The sequence below is a fragment of the Lytechinus variegatus genome, chromosome 13 (assembly GCF_018143015.1).
Source record: "Lytechinus variegatus isolate NC3 chromosome 13, Lvar_3.0, whole genome shotgun sequence".
Classification (NCBI taxonomy): Eukaryota; Metazoa; Echinodermata; class Echinoidea; order Temnopleuroida; family Toxopneustidae; genus Lytechinus; species Lytechinus variegatus.
In genome coordinates this window covers 21,340,428-21,363,274 of record NC_054752.1, presented here as the reverse complement: position 1 = coordinate 21,363,274, position 22,847 = coordinate 21,340,428, and the positions used below count along the sequence as shown (strand labels likewise).

At 35.9% G+C, this 22,847-nt stretch overlaps 2 protein-coding genes across 2 annotated transcripts; both read left to right on the top strand.

The window, feature by feature from the left end:
* Positions 1-2,897: 2,897 nt before the first annotated feature.
* On the top strand, positions 2,898-16,732 carry LOC121426402 (MIEF1 upstream open reading frame protein-like). Its single transcript, XM_041622694.1, has 3 exons — positions 2,898-2,965; positions 15,835-16,049; positions 16,656-16,732. The coding sequence occupies exons 2-3, from the start codon at positions 15,846-15,848 to the stop codon at positions 16,698-16,700; spliced, it is 249 nt and encodes an 82-aa protein (XP_041478628.1). The 5' UTR covers positions 2,898-2,965; positions 15,835-15,845; the 3' UTR covers positions 16,701-16,732.
* A 1,257-nt stretch (positions 16,733-17,989) lies between these two features.
* Positions 17,990-19,439, top strand: LOC121426741 (ataxin-10-like). Its single transcript, XM_041623124.1, has one exon. It carries the CDS (start codon positions 18,000-18,002, stop codon positions 19,422-19,424), a length of 1,425 nt encoding a protein of 474 aa, XP_041479058.1. The 5' UTR covers positions 17,990-17,999; the 3' UTR covers positions 19,425-19,439.
* The last annotated feature ends 3,408 nt before the right edge of the window (positions 19,440-22,847 follow it).

The window sequence follows — 22,847 nt, the reverse complement described above, 5'->3', positions numbered from 1 at the left end:
TAGCTTATAACAATAGACTATTTGTTTGATGAAGTGTTCCTTGGGTATCATGCCTGATTAAATCAAAAGCTGCACCCAATTCCTGTAAATCTCCCCAAAGCAACCTGCTAATTCAATGGCAGTGATTTTTCACGTTTGATAATAATTATATAATGCAACAATTATACAGCGCATGTTTCTAAGCACTGCATACTACTACTCGCTTTTAGCATATCTACCCCGATCAGGGGCTCGTTTCATAAAACTTGTTTCAAAACAAATTTGTAGTAACAGTTAAAAGCTACTGTAATCTTTTGATCTTATTGGCTGATAGCAAGTTTGTCATTGAAACTCCTCATTTGTTCTTATAACAAGTCTTCATGAAACGGAACCCAGATGCTCAAGGATTCAAGGAAATTTCTTCCTACCTTCCTTCCTTTCTCTTTAAGCAGTTGACTCCTGAATGATTTAATTCCCATATGCTTAGTACAGTGATCACATGGTTCCAGTAGGCAAGGGGTTAAGAAAGCTTTATTACTGTTACATACTATTGTTATTTACAATTATTTTTTTCAGTAATTATTTTATATGGCAAGGTTAAATGATATGTTTCTAGTCTATAACAGATTAAAATCCATATTTTTTTGTTAAATGTCCTGATTGACATTTAGATATTGTCATAGTTGTGCACTTGTAACATTGTACCAATATGCATTTACTGATGAAATTGTGTTTGCGAAATGAAGTGCCTCATATGAACTGTTATTAAAGCAAAGTGCATTTTGTTGCTTGTGATATTAGCATCTCTCTCTCTCTCTGCATTAAGGTTGATACATTTTATTTTATTGATATTTTTTATTGACAAATTGTTTATTTTGATGGATACAGAGCATTTATGATTATGAAGGGATTAAAGCCTTTGTACTGAGGTGAAAGTTTTTGTTTGTTCTTATACTGTCATTGTGTCTTATGCTTAACCCTATCTAGGCCGGGGGGGGCCTCGGAGGCCCCCCTCAACGAATCGCGCGATATTTTTGCCGTGCGAAATTTTTTGACCGCGCCGCTCGCTGACTTTTTACTTTCAAGTCTTGCGCAACTTTTGAGACCAATTTTGCGTCACCCGGGTACGTGGTTCCGAAATTACGCAACATTCTGTAAGTGCATGTCAGACCGAAAATGGCTCAAAAACGTGATTTCGTGTACAAAGTCATAGCAAATTGTGTTTTCAACCAAAATTCATAAATGTATGATTATTTTTAGTTTTGCTAGTCAAAATGTATACATTTTATGATTTTTATGATCACAGAAGAGTCCCCAACAAATTTCATTAAAAAAACAATGAAAAACAAAAGGTCAAAAAACAAAGAAATACATAAGAAATTGCAAAAAACAATATAATACATAAGAAAATGATTTGATATCACAATTTTTTTCATGTACACTTGCTAAGGACACCACAAAGAGTTTCTATACCAAAAATTAGTACATTTGGAGCTTTATTTAGGGAGTTAGAGGAAAAAGTATGATTTCGCATACTAATTACGCATAAATTAGCATAATCACTTTAAAGCGATTTGCATGAAATAAATTACTATACAATCTTGTAGATTATGTCCCAGGCAACCCGCATTCCAATTTTCGGCGCGGTCGACGGCCGAGATCTTATGCCGGGGGGGGGGTGGGGCCTGGGAGGCCCCCCCCCCCCCGGCATAGGAACTTCCAAAATACCCCGGCCTAGATAGGGATGGATACAGAGCATTTATGATTATGAAGGGATTAAAGCCTTTGTACTGAGGTGAGAGTTTTTGTTTGTTCTTATACTGTTTCTGTTTGTGGTAACTCCCGTAGGAACTCGGCAGGACAGCATTTTGCTGGTAAACGCCAAGCTGGTATATAACCAATTACCTATGAAACATTTTACGTCTAGGTTAATCAGTCATAGTGGCTGACGTTATAGACGACAGATATCAAAGTGGAGACAATGGCAGAGTTGGGATTCGAACTCACAACCTTGCGATTATGAGTCCAATGCTCTAACCACTGGACCACACGACCCGTAGATATACTGTCATTGTGTCTTATGCTTAAGGAACGATAAACACTATTTTTACTTGTGAAATAATTTGAGTTCAAGAACGACGATTATAATGAATGATGGTGATATGATGACAATAATGATGATTGATGATGATGGTGATGATGATGATGATATTTATGATGGTGATGATGAAGATGATGTTCGTGATGATGATGTTAAATGAGGATGATGATGGTGATGGTAATGAAGATGATGATGATGATGTTTATGATGGTGATGATGAAGATGATGGTGATTTGGATGATGATAGCTAGGGTGATAATGATGTTGATAAAGATATGAAGATGATGATGATGGAGACGATGATGATGTTGGTGATGATGATGTTGATGACGATATATTGATGATGTTGCTGAAGATGATGATGTTGGTGGTGAATGATGATGCTGGCGATGATAGGAAGGAGGAGGAAAAGTTCCTGTTTATGATTACAAAGTCAATAGTCTATATTTGTTGTAAGCTATCATATAATTATTTTATACCTCCCATGTTGAATTATCCAGTCATCTTATTGTTTGAAGTTCGGGGTCATGATTATTTTTTATTCTGATGCTAATATCATTTGATTCAAAAATTAAGATCGTATCCCATGATTTCATTCATTAATATCATTTCTTTTGTTTCAATCGATGAGCATCATGAATGAAACTATTTTGTATTCATCTGCTAATTTGTATCTGGTAGTAACCTGTTATTTTTCAAAAGATTTATTGTCCCTTTCATTTTCTAAGTGGGAAAATATCATATCATGAACATTTTTTATGAAAAAAATCCCGAATCGTTTTCCTTTATGATTTGTGTATACTCTAACATTATTGCGCAATCGGCGGGAAAGTTTTGCCGAACAAATCGACTATCTTCATTATCGAGATTACCAGATTGTGTTGGGTAAGTTGTATTTTGTTTAATTTTTCGAGCTGAATATCATTTCAAGATTCTTACCGATGCTTTTTTTTGATAATTTGAACCGATAACAACTATTGATTTTCTTTGAAATGAATAAAGTTAGACAGAAACACTTGGAGACTTCTCGCGCCATCGCCTACGAGTACGACACCATCCCCACAAGTTCATTTTTGTGTTGTTAATTCAGTAGATTAGATTTCGAGGAGGAGTCTTGTCTCTAAAACGAGTCTTGATCTCCAAAACAGTGAAGGGATCACCTAAGAGAGAGAGAGTCTCTTGACAATGAATGACATTGCATAATCGCGACTCGCAGTTGCATCTTGCCTCGGCTGCCCGTAGCCAGCAGGCTGCTGGAGAGAACTAAAAATCATTCTTTTAATAGGCCTATATCGTTCGTACTTCGTAGGCTAACTCTCCACGGAGCCAGGGATTGCGTCCCATATCATATTTCATGTGCATGTACCGACTACCGATACCGGCGGTACTGGTCATGCTGGTAGATCTAGGGCCTAGGCCTACCACAAAAAACTGAAAGGTTCGCCCCGAAATTTCTCCTGTCTTTCTATTTCTAAAAGATCTAGCCGTTTAAGTAAATGGGATAAAAATTGATTTTCAATTCCACCATTTCTATGATATTGATTTCATTTTAAACAAGAATTTAATGTAAAAATGAGAAAATATTATGAAAAGGCAGGGGAAATTTGCGCGATGTTTACGCCGCTATCTTGTTTCTTATCCATTGTTCTTCGCTAACATTACAGACGCATATCAAGGATATCGCGTCTGTAACATTTACCACATTCTCTTGGGAAGCCGGGAATTAATCTAGTATTTCCACCCTTCTACTCTTTAATGCATGTAAAGGATTCAGAAAATATTCCATAAAAAGGGATGAAATTAAACGGTTTCTCAGACCTATCACATGACATTTGACCCTCTTTGTCTTAACAATGACGTAGGGATGATGAACTAGGTTATGAGGCGCTGTTTGTAACAGTTCTTGTACACACAAATTATTATTTTAAAAAATTATTATTATTTGCATACAATTCACAGGTTGAATCTAAGTATCTATGTACTATTATTAAGATAATTTATACATAATTACATTATTTAACTCTCCATGCGTTACGTTCGCATTATTGCACATCCGTAGGCGTGTTTCGTTCACATTTTTGCACAACCACACATTTCCCATAGACGTCCCCTGTCCCATTGTTTTTCGAACAAGTGCATGCCCCGGAGCGTGACTAGCTACAATGTATAGCCTGGCGTTTGTGTATACGGTACATGTGTACGGTAGGCACTTAATATTTAAGTTTGAAAGGACACTCGTAAAATGACGTCACTCTCGCCGATGAATATTCATTAGATTGTGGTCGTGTGTGTTCCATACAAACATGCACACAGAAGTGCATGCATGCAGAGAGTTATATGAGAGGAACATTGGCTCCAGAGAGAAGTTGTCAATAACGTGTGTGTACTATTCCATGTTGTCCGCATGGGAGAGAGTGCATGGCAATTCGGTTAAACGAAGTTTCCGATATAAAGAGATAATTACTCTATGTACAGTAGACGTATACTATAATAGAGGCAAATGTCAGATCAGGGGAGGCTGGAGTACAATCAGGTTTTCTTTTTTTAAGGGAAGAATAGTGTATAATTATAGCCAATTGATCTAGGTGAGGGAAGTGAACAATAATGTTTTTTAAAAAAGAATGGAATATACCTGAATATTATGGTGAAGCCAATTTGAAAGGAGGTGAGGCAAGTTTCAATGGAGGTTTTTATAATTAACTGTACTCTAAATTATGGTGAAGCCAATTTAAATGGAGGTGAGGCAGGTTTCAATGGAGTTTTTTTTATAAAGAATAAACTGTACCACACATCGTGAAGCCAGTTTAAAAGGTGAGGCAAGTTTCAATGGAGGTTTTTTTTAAAGAATAAACTACTACAAATGATGGTGATAAAAAGCCAGTTTAAATGGAGGTGAGGCAGGTTTCAATGGAGGTTTTTTAAAAAGAATAAACTGTACCACACATTATGGTGAAGCCAGTTTAAAAGGAGGTGAGGCAAGTTTCAATGGAGCTTTTTTTTAAGAATAAACTACTACAAATGATGGTGAAGCCAGTTTAAATGGAGGTGAGGCAAGTTTCAATGGAAGTTTTTTAAAAAGAATAAACTGTACCACACATTATGGTGAAGCCAGTTTAAAAGGTGGTGAGGCAAGTTTCAATGGAGGTTTTTAAAAAAGAATAACACACATTATGGTGAAGCCATTTTAAAAGGAGGTGAGGCAAGTTTCAATGGAGGTTTTTTAAAAAGAATAAACTGTACCACACATTATGGTGAAGCCAGTTTAAAAGGTGGTGAGGCAAGTTTCAATGGAGGTTTTTAAAAAAGAATAACACACATTATGGTGAAGCCATTTTAAAAGGAGGTGAGGCAAGTTTCAATGGAGGTTTTTTAAAAAGAATAAACTGTACCACACATATTATGTTGAAGCCAATTTTAAAGGAGGTGAGGCAACTTTCAATGGAGGTTTTTTTTTAAAGAATAAACTGTACTACAAATTATGATGAAGCCTGTTTAAATGGAGGTGAGGAAGGTTCCATGGAGGTTTTTGAAAAAGAATAAACTGTACCACACATTATGGTGAAGCCAGTTTAAAAGGAGGTGAGGCAAGTTTCAATGGAGGTTTTTTTTTTAAGAATAAACTACTACAAATGATGGTGAAGCCAGTTTAAATGGAGGTGAGGCAAGTTTCAATGGAAGTTTTTTAAAAAGAATAAACTGTACCACACATTATGGTGAAGCCAGTTTAAAAGGTGGTGAGGCAAGTTTCAATGGAGGTTTTTAAAAAAGAATAACACACATTATGGTGAAGCCATTTTAAAAGGAGGTGAGGCAAGTTTCAATGGAGGTTTTTTAAAAAGAATAAACTGTACCACACATATTATGTTGAAGCCAATTTTAAAGGAGGTGAGGCAACTTTCAATGGAGGTTTTTATAACTGTACTACAAATGATGGTGAAGCCAAAGGAGGTGAGGCAAGTTTCAATGGAGGTTTTTAAAAAGAATAAAAATTGTAACACACATTATGGTGAAGCCAGTTTAAAAGGAGATGAGGCAAGTTTCAATTGAGGTTTTTTTTAAAAAAAGAATGAACTACAAATGATGGTGAAGCCAGTTTAAATGGAGGTGAGGCAAGTTTCAATGGAGGTTTTTTAAAAAGAATAAACTGTACCACACATTATGGTGAAGCCAATTTTAAAGGAGGTGAGGCAACTTTCAATGGAGGTTTTTAAAAAGAATAAACTGTACTACAAATGATGGTGAAGCCAAAGGAGGTGAGGCAAGTTTCAATGGAGGTTTTTTAAAAAGAATAACACACATTATGGTGAAGCGATTTTAAAAGGAGGTGAGGCAAGTTTCAATGGAGGTTTTTTAAAAAGAATAAACTGTACCACACATATTATGTTGAAGCCAATTTTAAAGGAGGTGAGGCAACTTTCAATTGAGGTTTTTATAACTGTACTACAAATGATGGTGAAGCCAAAGGAGGTGAGGCAAGTTTCAATGGAGGTTTTTAAAAAGAATAAAAATTGTAACACACATTATGGTGAAGCCAGTTTAAAAGGAGATGAGGCAAGTTTCAATTGAGGTTTTTTTTAAAAAAAGAATGAACTACAAATGATGGTGAAGCCAGTTTAAATGGAGGTGAGGCAAGTTTCAATGGAGGTTTTTAAAAAGAATAAACTGTACCACACATTATGGTGAAGCCAATTTTAAAGGAGGTGAGGCAAGTTTCAATGGAGGTTTTTAAAAAGAATAAACTGTACCACAAATGATGGTGAAGCCAAAGGAGGTGAGGCAAGTTTCAATGGAGGTTTTTTAAAAAGAATAAACTGTACTGCAAATTATGGTGAAGCCAAGAGGTGCTGAGGCAAGTTTCAATGGATTTAAAAAAAAGAAAATTAGTGTCATACATATTATGGTGAAGCCAAGTTGAGAGGTGTGGCAAGTGTACAATGTTTGAAAAAATGAATTAATTATGGTGAAGCCAAGTTCAAAGGAGGAGTGGGAATTAAGTGCACAATGATGTTTAAACAAAGTTTGAATGTAGTATAGTGAAGCCAACTTGAAAGGTGGTTAGCAAGTGTACAATGACTTTTTTTTAGAATGAATAGTATGGTGAAGCCAACTTGAAATAGGAAGTGAGGCAAGTGTAAAATGAGTTTTTGTGAAAGAATAGTGTAGAAATACATGTAGGTAATATGAATAACAGTATACAAATATATGGAGAGGCCAGGGGAAGATGGGGTGAGACAATTACCACAAAATATTCTTTTCATATTATTGAATCAGAATGGTGTAAAATAAGTGGAATAATGCAAAAAATGAAGAGACAAACTAACCTTATTTTAGCCACTACTTGATGAAGTCATGTTGCCTTGTCAAAAGGCTAGATCTAATAAAGCATTATCTCCTTTGATGGTGCGTCACCATTCACATTATGCAACTACAGGTGAAGATCAAATCTGTGATTGTTTCTCTTTCATGTTATTAACAATTTATTTTATATGATAGCAAGATTGGTATTTTTACAAGCATTCTTTCTGATGAAATTAATTTATACCCTGGAACACTGTTTGTGACTTTTTCTAGTAGATGTATTCAATGCCTATGCAATATGTGTAAAACATGTATTTTTTAAAGGCAGTTGGCAGCTTAATGTTATAGTTGTGAAACAGTACTAAATTACTCCATAACAGTATCTCTTGTAAAAATATTTGATTTGTATTAGGCCCCCTCTGTGATTGTGTAGTTATACCTTGTTTTAATAAGTTCATTACAAGTTGAACATTAAACTACATCACACCAATGACAAAAGGGGTAGAAGCACAGGTTTGCAACCTTTACTTTAAAGTTCAGCTCTTTCAAGAAAAATTGAATCTTCACCATACAAAATGTAAATATGGATTGTTTAACAACTATAAACAAGATTATGTTCTGCCTTCCTGAAATTTGCAGGAGGCTTATTCTGGCTTGTCTAGCCAATTTTATCTCCCGACAACTTAACCCTAACTAGGCCGGGCTTTTTTGGCTGTTCAGTGGCCGGGGGGAGTTGATTCCACTCCCCCCCCCCCCCGAGACCTTGGTTGCCGATGGCGCGAGTGCCACAATAATTTGCATGCTGGTATTGTGCGATGTAATCAACAAGGCTGTAGGATAAAATTTTCCAAAATAAGGAGATTTTATTTTATATAAATTAATTATGCTAATTTATGCATAAATTATACTTTTTGTTCTAATTCACTAAATAATAAAGCTCCTTGAATGCTAAGTTTTGGTAAAATTATTCTTTGTAGCATTCTTAACAATCTCGATTGGAAAAAAATTGTTTTGGAAATCAATTTCTATTGTATTTTATTGTTTTATGAATTTCTTATGTATTTCTTTGATTTTCAACCTTTTGTTTTGCTTTGTTTTTCCACCAGATTTATTGCACAACCTTTTTGAAGCATAATTATGCTAAAATCAATTTATTTCAGCTGTTTAAAGTAAAAATAATCATATCTTTATGACTAAGATGAGAAAACTCAATTTGCATTGAATTTGTATACAAAATCATGTTTTGGCACAATTTTTGGTCAGACATGCACTTATAAAATGTTGCGTAATTGGGCGTCGTAAATTTGGTCTCAAGATGCGCGAGACTCTGCAATGGCGTGGTCGAAAAAAATCGCGCGGTGGAATTATCGCAGAAAATGTTGAGGGGGGAGTTGATTCAACCCTCCCCCAGCCTGTTTAGGGTTAAGAATAGTTGCTCTAATCAACTTGAGACTTAGTCTAAGTGTGTATAATTGAGTAGAGATGATCTGATCAGATTTTGGGGTTAAAAGTCAATGACTCATTCATTATGAAAGATTTCTGCCTAAATGAGACAGAAAATCGTGTATGGTAGGGGGTCCTAAAGCTGCGCGGGTCCTAAAGCTACGCACCACCCATCGCGCATGCAGTTTTTAATGGCAAATGCGCACTTTGTGTGGAATTGTGACTGCACAGAGTGACGAACGATTCCTATTCAATTTTTCTACAGAGGCTGCAGTGAATCTCTAAATGCAGAGAACACCCACAACTATTTTGAATTTTGGAGCTATATTCTCTTTAATTTCATATTATCCTATAATAGTATGAACATATTTTAGAAATTGAGGCACAGGAAATACTATTTTTCTGCGTGATAAACCGAGTGCGTAGCTTTAGGACCCCTTCTAACATCGGGCGGCGAATTCAAGAGGTGTTCGGAAAACACGGCGGGATTTTCGTATTAAGTGAGTTTTGCGATATTTTGTTCTTGCTTAATGATCTTTAGAATATTTGCCACAAGTTAGCGACAGATAATTTGTTCAAATATTAAAATTGGGATAGTTTTTATCGTTTGTAAACAAAGTGCGTAGCTTTAGGTCCCCCCATCATACAACTCTTGAACGCACACACAGATCACGGAGTGACCCTGAGTGCAAACAGCTGACTGTGTTACAACTTAGGGTGATACATTTTCTCAATAGGGGTGATCAAACTTACTGGAGGGACTTTAATTCACTTATAACAAAGAAATGTGTACTACAGTACTCCTGTTGAATGCTCTGATGAAAATTATATGAGTTTCACATTCATTTGAACGGGAGGACAAGATTATTGTATATATCGAGTGCATTATGCATAAATCATACGACCATTGCGACCCCTGCCCAGCCGATGGTTCAGGCATGACGATCCTGAGTGACGTCACCGATAGAGACCTCAAATGCCAGGAGAGCCTATTCGACAACTAACTTCATCTAAAAAACACGTAGTGAAGATAACATCCAATAGGGAAATGGCTTTCATTTTCATGAAATATACATTCCATTCTTCAATATTTTTTTAACCCCGTCGTTAACTGCCCATTCATTCTCGAGCAATGGGGAATGAATAACAGAGTGTCTCAAAGTTTGTGTGAAAAAAGATGCATTTTCCATAGAACTTCTGCCAAAAAGCAATGCGTAAGGGAAAGATTACCCCCAAAACACGAATAGATGAGTAAATCAAATGGGATGAATCATGAAAATCAGTGAAATATAGTTTCTCTTGTACTCATTACTGAATACCCCGACTTGATACGATTAATTTTTCCCCCTCTTCATCAACTTTTAAGAAAAAGGGTGCATATTTTCATAAAAATATCATGTGTTATACCGACGGACGCCCGTGCGTACGAGCAGGAGGAAGCCAAATGTCTCGTATTTTTCATAATGCATTATATCCTATTCTTGCCGTTATTCAGTTAAGAATCATTTGTGGGATCAAATTCAAAATTAAGGTAAGGTTCTGATTATATTGCAAGATTACAGATATGCAGTCGTTATATAAATTCAAATAGTTCATTTTTCACATAAACTGTACAATTGTCAATAGGATGAAATTCAAGCTTGGTTCCTGAATGCACATTTAATGCAGATAATCTCTGTAAATAGTTGTAGTTCAGTTCATAGGTCACAGGCATCAGTATACTTGTATACCCAAAATATCTCCTATTCCCATGTCTTATAGAATCATTTGAGGGTTCTACTTCCAATATGGCTTATCTGTGCATATGACTGGTGAAATATTAGCCCATGAGGTCAAAGTTCATGGTATAACAGTCATGTCCTCAAAAAGCATATTATTTCATCCAAGTGATAGTTGTGACTATATACAGAGGTTTTGAATATTCAATGACCTTGATGAAGAAAAAAACACAAGCCACGAAGGATTTGGATGATTCTGACCAATTAGCTCATTAGCATCAGAGATGCCAAGTTCAAAGACCAGCTATGCGTGAGATTTTCTTTGAATCTGAGTGAGATCACAGACATTGTGTACAATGTATATGGGGATAGGCTGTGATAGTTGCGTGAGACAGAGATTTGACGGGATGAACAAGAGTCCAAAATGCTCGAGTCTCACGCAATATGCATGAGACTTGGTAGCTCTGTAGCATAGGGACCTGCACTCTGACTGAACTTTTTAATCTCCTCAATTCTTTGAAAGGATCAATTTGAAAATTACCTCTTGTGTTAGTGAAGGTTTTAAGTCAAATTTCTATTGTCGGCAAGGTCATGTTAAAAATGTAAATATATAATGTATTCTTGGTCTAGCAAAGACAGTGCCATAAGTTTTGACTGCATGTAGTTGAGAATCCATCTAGTTAGTCATAAAACATCAACTAATTGTATCCATTCAACTTAGGGTTTCTTAGGATACTTGCAAATGTTAACCTGTGTAAATAATGATACATTGTTTGTTGCATTAATCGGCATTGAGGCTGATCAATAACTATTTGATGCAAGACTAAATGACCTTTGTGTTTTATTCAGTATTGTTAAAATGTCTCATATCATTTTGAACATAATTTGCCACAATTTTTGCTGCCCACATAACAGTCATTGTAGATGTTTGTGCATAAACTTGATTAGAATGCATGCCATTATCACACAGTACTTGCCAACTTTTAGTATCTTATCATCTTTTATCATGATCCTAGGCCTGCCAGTACTGAAAATAAACGTATTTTAAACTGTATTATAGTGTATATTTTTATTTACTCAAACTGCAGTTAATACTTGCTGTTAACTATTGTAATTGTCACTTGTTCTTTTTAACAACAAGAGTATGTTGCTATATGTGTCCAGACACCCCAATACCAGCAGTAAATACAGATTCTCATTGATCTTGAACAATCACATCCTAAGCTGTAAAATGATTTATCTTGTTAATATTGATCAATAATATCCCTCGCTAGTACTTGATTGAATGCAGAAGAAGTTTGGTGAGAGCTACAAATAAGAGAACAAGATATGGGGTTCACTTAAGCATGCGATGTGTAATATGTAGTTCAACTACTTAGCAGTGAGCAAAACACGGATATCGAAGTCTTGTATTTTGTCTTCAACTTTTATAACCTCACATTTTGACAGTATGAAGAAAAAAAAAATACTTTTTTGATAAACCAATGTTCTAATATACGTTTGGAAAACTGAATTACTATTTTGGTTATTTTCTACGAACCTTCACTGGCAACTTATTGTTGATATTTGGGTGGCTGGCCAAATTTCGTTACGTTGAGAAAAAATATCAAAGAGCATATGAAAAAAAAAGCATTTATGTAAAAAAGCTTGCCTAGCTGCTAGTATTTTCGTCTCATGTACTATTTTATGTTACTCTGATAGATTTCATGTTGTTACACAAAATGGGGTTTAGTATTCAGAACAACCCTTAACCTTGCCTCAACCACAACAGTACTTGCCAAACTGGATAAATCAACATTATCAAGCTGTGTAGAAGAACTTCATGATCATATAGATACCATTAAGTGCATACATATGTAATGTCTTTCAAGCTGTATGACATAGATTTTCTTTTCCATCCAATATCAGCATCTATATTCTTTAAGCTTAGTATTTATTGTCATGTTGGCAAATTGTGAAATAGTTCATGTTGAAATATGTTGTATGACCTGTCATGCAGTTTTAATGTTATTTTTTAAGAAAATATTCTGTCATCATTTTCAGTACATATACAAGGTTTAAAAACTGTATCTTATAAAAGTTTATTCAATGTATGCCTTTACCAAAGTTGGCCAAAGCACAGTGGGTACGAACTATCACTGAAGACAACAGAGCAATTGCTCAAAATATATGTATAGCCTTACAAATCTGCAAGTCAATAAAATCTACTATGACTACATAGTTTTTCTTTGTGCAACACAGTCATATTTCATTTGGATGAATTAAAAATTGAGTGGTGTGTTGGGGTAATGCTATGGTAACTGCAGTTCTGTTGTACTCTGACGGTTGGTGTTGTAATGATGTGATTGCCAGTGTGTGGACGTCATGTTATAAGAGAAAGTTAAAGTGAGTGTTTGCTTTGAAATGGACTCAACCCATGAAAGTTAAACTTTGTGCTGCAGAAACTGGTGTGGTAGTGGGATAATAATGATGATGAGGAACAGGGTACCCCAGTATTCAATGCTATTCTTAAAGCCACAATTTTAAGTATATTTTACTCAGTATTTTGCAAAAGTAAAATACTTATCCATCTTTGGTATTCAATTGCATTTTTTTGGCTAAGTATTTTGCCTAAATGTAAGTCGGCCATCTACTAGACTTAAGTCTGCATATCCAAAAATGAAACGCACAGAAATTCATTCATACATTTGGCACTATTTGGATAAAAATGTATAACATCACAATGGGTATTAGTATTTACCTCATTTTGGATAAGGTAAATTCTGAGATCTGATCTGCATACAAGTTTAAGCATTTTAAGCCAGCTAGCCAAATTGCTAAGTAAAATACTAACAAAATCAAAACTTAGAAATTAAAAGGCGGCCAAGGTATTATTTTTTCTCCAGAGGACATGTACAGATTTCTTGTTGACAAAGGATGACATGATTATTTTGCATAACCTGGCTTATAAAAAAATATATTATGTATATTCCATTTCAGTGATAATTGGATTTTTGGGGAGGGGATTTTTACGTATTGGGGGAATGGAAAAGTTTGCTTCTACATAATATCCATTCCATTCCTCACCTCTCAAGTTGGCTTTACCATCATTTGTAGTACAGTTTATTCTTTTTAAAAACCTCCATTGAAATTTTCCTCACCTCCTTTTAAATTGGCTTCACCATCATGAAGTACAGTTATAAAAACCTTCATTGAAACTTGCCTCACCTCCTTTAAAATCGGTTTCACCATAATACCAGTACAGTTTTTTCTTTTTAAAAACCTCCATTGAAATCTGCCTCACCTCCATTTAAACTGGCTTCACCATCATGTGTAGTACAATTTATTCTTTTTAAAAACTAGCTAAATTGAAACTTGCCTCACCTCCTTTGGCTTCACCATCATAATGTAGTACAGTTATAAAAACCTCCATTGAAAGTTGCCTCACCTCCTTTAAAATTGGCTTCAACATAATATGTGTGGTACAGTTTATTCTTTTTAAAAAACCTCCATTGAAACTTGCCTCACCTCCTTTTAAAATGGCTTCACCATAATGTGTGTTATTCGATCTTTTTTAAAAACCTCCAACTTGCCTCATCACCTTTTAAACTGGCTTCACCATAATGTTTGGTACATGTTCTTTTTAAAAAACTTCCATTGAAACTTGCCTCACCTCCATTTAAACTGGCTTCACCATCATTTGTAGTAGTTTCTTTAAAAAAAACCTCCATTGAAACTTGCCTCACCTCCTTTTAAACTGGCTTCACCATAATGTGTGGTACAGTTTATTCTTTTTAAAAAACCTCCATGAAACCTTATCACCTCCATTTAAACTGGCTTCACCATAATTTGTAGTACAGTTTATTCTTTTTTAAAAAAACCTCCATTGAAACTTGCCTCACCTTCTTTTAAACTGGCTTCACCATGTGTGATACTTTTTTAAAAACCTCCATTGAAACCTGCCTCACCTCCATTTAAATTGGCTTCACCATAATTTAGAGTACAGTTAATTATAAAAACCTCCATTGAAACTTGCCTCACCTCCTTTTAAACTGGCTTCACCATAATGTGTGTTCTTTATAAAAAAAAAACCTCCATTGAAACCTGCCTCACCTCCTTTTAAACTGGCTTCACTATAATGTGTAGTACAGTTTATTTTTTTTAATAACCTCCATTGAAACTTGCCTCACCTCCTTTCAAATTGGCTTCACCATAATATTCAGGTATATTCCATTCTTTAAAAAAAAACATTATTGTTCACTTCCCTCACCTAGATCAATTAGCTATAATTATACACTATTCTTCCCTTAAAAAAAGAAAACCTGATTGTACTCCAGCCTCCCCTGATCTGACATTTGCCTCTATTATAGTATACGTCTACTGTACTGTACATAGAGTAATTATCTCTTTATATCGGAAACTTCGTTTAACCGAATTGCCATGCACTCTCTCCCATGCGGACAACATGGAATAGTACACACACGTTATTGACAACTTCTCTCTAGCTCTGGAGCCAATGTTCCTCTCATATACCGGTAACTCTCTGCATGCACGCACTTCTGTGTGCATGTTTGTATGGAACACACACGACCACAATCTAATGAATATTCATCGGCGAGAGTGACGTCATTTTACGAGTGTCCTTTCAAACTTAAGTATTAAGTGCCTACCCATGTGTACCGATCGATCGCGCGTGCGACATTAGTTTAGCGTTCGACGGATTATCGCAGTTTACAAATTACAGAATCGTTGAGTTTTCCCCAAAAATCAATACATCCTGATCACAGCCAGGAAGTTCATTGAAAAAGGAGAGGAGAAATTCAATAAAACCCTCCTCACAAACAATACCATGGCCAGGTTTATTGTTAGGAGTCTGTGACTCATGGCACGAATGTGAATGAGACCCTTTCAATGGAGTACAGTACCTTGACCAGGCAAAAATTTACTCTCTTTTATTTTCCACTATATATGGGCTACTTTTATCAGATTATCATGATTTTGGTATCAATTCAAAGCTTATGTAATGAACAGTCCAAGTGGATAAATAAAAATCATGCCACTAACACAAGAACCAAAGTAAAAGGGGGGCTAAATTTTGTTGGAAGTATTAGGAGAAAGCATTTAGAAAATGTAATTTACTATACATTTTTCCATAATTTATCCAATAAATTTATATACAATATACAATTATACTGTGTACAGGGGATCACTGCTAAAATAATGCAACACACAGGGGGTTTACAGGTGAACGCATTAAGAGTTAAGGCCCTGCTTCACACGTATTCATATTCTGAATTTCCCATTTTTTTCCATCAGGTGGAATTCTTATGAAAAAAAATCACTGGCTGGTGACCATGATGCTTCAAGTTGCTTGGTCTAGACAAGCAGTTCTGGGTCTCTACAAAAGATTGTTACGAGAAGGCACCAATCTGCGCTACACAGATCAGGAGTTCTACAAGAGGAGCATTCAGAAAGAGTTCAGAGTTCACCAAGCTGAGAAGAATCAGGCTGAACAACAGAGGCAGTTGGATGTAAGTCCGGGTTATTGAAAATTGAGAATATTACCAGCACAGGGAATAATTTTGCTTTACAAATTTGAAAAGCGTTTTTGGTCATAGGAGAAAAGCTCTCAACTACGTACAGTGCAGTACTAATGTACAGTCCTATGTAATAATATGCTATACAAAAGACTTCATGCTTAGCAGTCTTTCAAAAATGTGGAGCAATTTGCGTTGCGATACCAGGAAAATTATTCCCTGCAGCAGGGCTTGCCTTTCCCATTTTGGATAAAAATTTGTTTATTCTTGGGTCTGTGCAGTATATCATAGCACAAGTCATTCTGTGTACATTATTATTTCCAGTATTATTCTCAGTACTTTAATACAAAATGAAAAGGGATCATTTTTTACCGAGGGTAATTTTATCATTAAGATCAGTAGTTAAAATAAAGGAAAACCAAGTCAATGTCTTGGAAGTGATTATTTTTTTAAATATTTTGAAAGCAAAATATGATTAGAAGAGGAAAAGAAAAGTGGTGTACATGTAATAACATATAGACTTTATGAACATAAATTGTTTGATGGTGATTTTAATAATTATTCTTTCTCCCTTATTTATTTTATGTTTTTTCTCTTCAGCGAGGGTTCTACTTTCTTCACAGCAAGCTAGGAGGACTTGTGTGACAGCATAATCATTCTGATTTTAGTGCAGGTACAAATTTGTTTTAACTCAAGCAGTATCATTTAAAAGATATAGATGATTTCAACCAGTGGAATGACCATAAGTTTTACCTGTGCAACAGTTGAATTTGAGAACATTCTTCAAACACTGAAAATAACAATGGATGAGTCTATTTTAATGAGAAATCTTGTAGCGTTTAGATAAGGAAGACTCATGTGACTGCAGTTATTGTATTTCTCCAATATTATAGATATTAAATCCTCCTTGAAGTTACATAAGATGCTAGATAAGTGTACTTGGGATTCAAATATTGGTTGGTTTGGTGCAAGGCAACTGCATAAAACAGTCAAAAGACAAATAATAAACAGGGCTCAAAAGTATCCAATGACAATTAGTGGAGCATCCAAGGCCAGGAATGTGACGGCTTTGGGTAAATTTAAAGGTCATGTCCACCCCAGAAAAATGTTGATTTGATTCAATAGAGAAAAACAAACAAGAATAATGCTGAAAATTTCATTAAAATAGGAAAGTTATGACATTTTAAAGTTTCGCTTATTTTTACAGAACAGTTATATGCACAACTCGGCAGCATGCAAATGAGAGTTGCTGATGTCCCTCACTGTTTTTTATTGTTTGAATTATACAATATTTCATTTTTTATAGTTTTGAAAAATTAATGAGGACCAGCTTGACTGAACCATAAAATGTTAAACCAATTGTACTTCCCTGTGTTCGTGAAGAAAGAAAACTTGCTTCACCTTCCAATGAGGAGAAAATTAGAATATTTCATATATAAATAGTGAGTGAGTGACATCATCAGTCCCTCATTTGCATACTGACCTGGATATGCATATATAGCTGTTTTGTGAAATTGAGCAATAATAAAAAATGTCATAAGTTTCCTATTTTACATCTGATTTCAATGAAATTTTCAGTATTACGCTTGTTGGATTTTTCTCTTTTTTGTTCAAATCAACTTTTTGTTGGGGTTGACTTGTCCTTTGAGCCTTGTGTACTGCATGTTTAATTCAGATTAGTCTCAAAATGATAAAAGAAAACTATTTCCCACATGTATCACATGTTTAAAACATTGTGGACAGAGAGCAATTGGAACCTGGCCAATTTTTCTGCAACACTCATTTTCCATAGAGGCATAGACCCTAGCTCACATATGAGGACTCAGTTTACAATGGGTATGGGTTTATGTCATGTTATATTTTATCTATATTATACAGGTATTTCTGATGTGTTTGTGCATTTCAGATACTTAACTATCAGAAGAAGTGTGTCCAACGGTAATCATGGATGGACAGACGGGAGATTCATTGATGAAACGTATGTACGCTGATAACACACTGAGGGAACCTAGTGACATCTTGAAGATTCTGAAAGAATTCACACTATGTTCCAGAGACAACTCCTTCAGGATGGCTTTGACCGAACCCAACATTCGCTCATTGACTGATTACTTCCAGCTGAGTGCTGAAGGTGTATCTAGTGAGCAAGCCCTTGCTGTCGAATGCTGCACGGAATGCTTGAGGTGTCTTCGGAATGCTTGTGCCGGATGTGTGAAGAACCAGGAGTTGGTGTTGACTCCATCGGTAATTCCATCTGTGCGGCAGCTTTTGACGTTTCTCCTTGAGAAAAGTCAGCTGGAAGATCCATATGTTGTACTGCTGAGGTGCTGCGTCCAGTTCCTGAATAATCTTGTCAGTGGTTTTGAGAACGGGCAGAGAGCAGTCTGGAAGGACATCATCCATGATTTGATGCATCGCCTTCTGCAGATTCCTGATAGTAAGGTGACCCAGTACTCCTGCATGCTTCTTCAGGCTCTCCTGGATTCCTCAGAAAACATTTCAAGTTTTGCAGAGGCTGCAAATGCATCTAAAAGCCTGGAGGCTGTTTTGGTTGCTTGCTCAGAGGAAAATGAGCACGACTTCAGTCTCCAGCTCGTCCAGTGCATGCTGCGGTCCTCCGCCATCACCTCTTCGTTATTTGACCAGCTTAGCATCTCCTCGCAGATAATCTTACTCCACATTGCCAGTGCTTGCATTTCCTCCGAGTCCCGCCAGCAGCATCCAGAAATACCCAAAACCATATCCGACTCTTTACTGTTGTGCTTTGCCCAGAAGTTCAAAAGCACTGCTCACTGCATTCTGAGCCTAGCCATGAAAGATGGCCATGAAGAGGACCAAAATCCTCAACTTGTGATGTCTCTCTTGGATGTTCTATGTGCTGTCTCTGCTGAAACTGACCTTCAGTCATGCCTACAGGAGATGGACTTTGTCCTGGAAGCCAGCCTAGAGCTGCTGGAAATGGTAGAGCAGGTTGGCCGAAGCAGCAATAATGCCTTCAGCGTCAAACAAGACCTCACTGGAACTGCTACTGCGGATGCTGCAGAGCCTGGGTATGGCTTCAAGACAAACTTGGTTCAACTCATTGGAAACCTGTGCTTCCGCCACAGAAGAAACCAGGACAGGGTCAGGGAGCTGAAGGGAATTCCAACCATACTCCAACAGTGCAACATTGACAGCAAGAATGCGTTCATCAACCAGTGGGCCATACTGGCCATCCGTAATCTTTGTGAGAACAATCTTGAGAACCAGGCTGTCCTGCTGTCGCTTGAGAATCAAGGTGTAGCCGACAATGAAGCTTTAGCTAGGTTAGGATATGAAGCAGCAATGGGCGAAGATGGTCATATATATTTGAAAAATTTGAAAAGGTGAAACACTCCATTAAAGAGATGATCCGGGCTGAAAATATTTATATCTTAATACATGGAGTAGAATTCACTGAGCAAAATGGCGAAAATTATTGGATTTTAAAGTTTAGCAATATTTTGTGAAAACAGTCATCATGAATATTCATTAGGTGTGCTGATGATGTCACATCTCCACTTGTTCTTTTGTATTTTATTATATGAAAATAGGTTTATTCAAATTTTTTCCTCCCAGAACTAGAAAAATTGGATTGACAACTGATTTAGTGCATTAGATATTTATTGCTGCAGCTTATTTCATTATAAGGGAGACACATTATTCACACAAGTATGAAATAATAAAAAAATAGGATTTTATTTAATAACATAAGAAAACGGAAAGTGGAGATGTGACATCATTAGCCCACCTAATGAACATTCATGACAACTATTTTCACAAAATATTGCTAAACTTTAAACTTTAATGACTTTATTATTTGTTATCCGATTTTGATGAAATTTTTTGGCATTTTGCTCAGTGAATACTACTCTATGTATCAAGATATAAATATTTTCAGCCCGGACCGTCCCTTTAAGGAAGCTAACACCACAATTCAGCAGTGTCATATTCTAAACATTTGGATTTGTCCTATCACCAAAGGCAATAGAGCTAGAAGTATCAAGAAGTAAAAAATCATGTATTCATCCTCATTGAATTAAAAAGTTTTGCATTTAGAGCTTTATCTGAGAGATGCAAAATGTGTTCATTTATTTTTAAGACAGATTCTGGATGGGAGCTACAAATATATTCTGAGAAAGAGAAAGAAAGGGAGAAGAGAAATAGAGAAAGAGTGAGAGAGTGAGTGTGAGGGAGACATATGCAATTATAAAGAAAGAAAAAACATTCATTTCAATATTTTCCCCCTTTACACTGGCCTCCTATTTCCTTCTGTCTACATGTATGTCACCCCTCTGTTCCTCTCGTCTGTCTTTATCCTCATTTTACACCTCCCCTCTCTGTTCCATATCTGCCTTGCTTCACCCCCCCCCCCTCTCGCTTTTGTCTTCCCCTCCCTCTCCAGGACAGCGTGTATGCTTTTTGGGAGAGTACTTCTTCAAGGTTCCCCTATTCCCACTTTCCTCTTCTATATCCTGTCTCTCACCTTTTCATCCTTAAAATTTTTACTATACAGTCAACATTTTGAAAATTTTCATTCTATCAAAAATATATATTTATTTGTTTAGATTCATTTCTAGGGTTGTTTCATATGACAAGCAGATACATATGTGGACATTTCAGACAATTTTTATTCCATGGCATTTTTAAAAGACTACTTTGTGACATTTTATGACTCTCATAAAAATAAGGGTTCATCTAGCACCAATTTCCTTTGGTATTGTGCTCAGGTGTGTTTCCTTAACAGCTAAAATCATCTTTAATTGCAATAAAATCAATACAATATTAAACATTTCACAGGTCTACAGCTGTTGAATTGATCTTGGCTCTTGGTGAAACACTCCAAGACATCAGTAGTCGTATTATATTGAAAGGCTCTTAATGGGATTACAGAAGTATTCAATGAGTTGGGAAAACAGTACATGAATCGCAGAAGAGAGCAATAATGACCCATTCTGTTATCCAATGAAGAAAAGCCATACAATAAAATTACCTTTCATAATCATTCATTATTTAAAGCCATAATATGTTACACAATACAGAACTTAACATAAAATTTTGTAAAAGTATAAAGAGATAGAGAATTTGTTAGATTTCAATGCTTCATATAATGTGCTCTTATATTTCACAGTCATCATGACGTCCAAAATCTGAGTTTTTAATGGACTACTAAAACATCTTGATCAGTAGTATCACTCCCTCCATGTACACCCATTTGACAAAGTGCTACACATGCATTTTCTGGGCAATAGTAAGATCTTGCTGGTGTCTAAACTGAAACTGAAAGCCTGTTGTTCCACTGGATTACACCTGGGGCCCCATCTTACAAAGAGTTGCGACTGATCCGAGCAACCGCCACTTTGGACGGCCAGCAACGTCATCATCTATTATGCACGTTTGTTCAAAATATTTTCTAACTATGATGCATATTCATGCATTCATTGTTTTCTTGAAAGTTTACTGTGCTTCTCATTGTTTACAAAGGACTTTGTGCAAATTTCCTCAGAAAAAATCATGGTATGGATGGATTTCCATAGAGTTACGACTAATTGGATCCATCATAACTCTTTGTAAGACCTAGGCCTAACTATACCCCCTCCATAGACTAAAGTCCTTCTTGTACAGGGAATCTACACCCAAAATTTTCTAGATTTCTACCATTAAATGTAACATTTTTCATCACAATATAGGTCTGAATTATTCAAGATTGGAAAATATCAGGATGTAGTAATCAACACCACCTTGGTGCAAATTTACAACACTATACCATTTGAGTAAAAAAAAGAAAAAAATTGACACCTCTAAAATCCCCATTTGAAAGGAAAATATTTGATGAATGTTATATATGGCCTGAAAAAGTATTTTCCTCTCAAATAATTTGATATCATATTTTTTTGGTATGTGTTAACGCTTGGATAAGAAGGAGGTATTTTGTACTGTGATGTAAAGTTCAATTTGTGCCAAAGCAAGGCATGGCTGCAATGACTGAATCCAGATCCCAATGGTGTCACAATCCTACATGAGTTGGTAAACATATTTGGATGCATTTCATAAGTTGGGTATGCAAAATGGGTGGCGTATGAACAATTTTCCACACGGTGCCATGGATAAATTGTTGCTACATCACAGCAACTCGACCAAATTTATTGAATAATATCTCATTTTGAAGCTAGAACTATAGGCTAAATATATTACTATGAATTAGATCAATACAATATCAGGAACAAAAAATATAGCACATTAACTCTTTGCCTGCCACTTACGCTATCCCCCCTGCGCCACATTAATTTGGGGGTGCAGTATGCATTGTGTGCGAACTGTGACTTGAGTCGTCGTTGGCAGTCCGTTGTATGTGCCGCAAGTCGTCCGTGGCGGGCAAAGAGTTCAGTTTGAAGTAATAGGGGTGGCGGAGCCGGTGGATGCGGTAAATGATAAAATATTAATTAAACCTAATTAACAACTTACTATAATATGTAATATGACTGTTTTCCTCATATTTCTGGGCGTTTTAAAGCAGGGAACAACTAAATGTCATAAAAAATTGACAATTTTGAAAATATGCAGCAATGGAATACATGTGTATGTCAGCTCTGATCTGCAACCTAATCAATTAGTAAACCGGAGAGATTTGGTTAATTATCTAATTTGTAATCTTAATTTTTAGTACAAATGTTGTGTATCATTGCAACAAACATTTCTACCCATGATGTCATTTTGCCAAGCATATAAATACAGTGACAGGTATTTTAGGGGCAAAAATGTGAAATTAAATAC

Bases quoted from the DNA above. Each gene is read 5' to 3' on its own strand.
- LOC121426402 (XM_041622694.1), top strand. From the start codon at position 15,846: ATGAAAAAAAATCACTGGCTGGTGACCATGATGCTTCAAGTTGCTTGG. The intron at 16,050-16,655 runs GTAAGTCCGGGT...TTTTCTCTTCAG, and splicing joins AACAACAGAGGCAGTTGGAT to CGAGGGTTCTACTTTCTTCA.
- LOC121426741 (XM_041623124.1), top strand. From the start codon at position 18,000: ATGGATGGACAGACGGGAGATTCATTGATGAAACGTATGTACGCTGAT.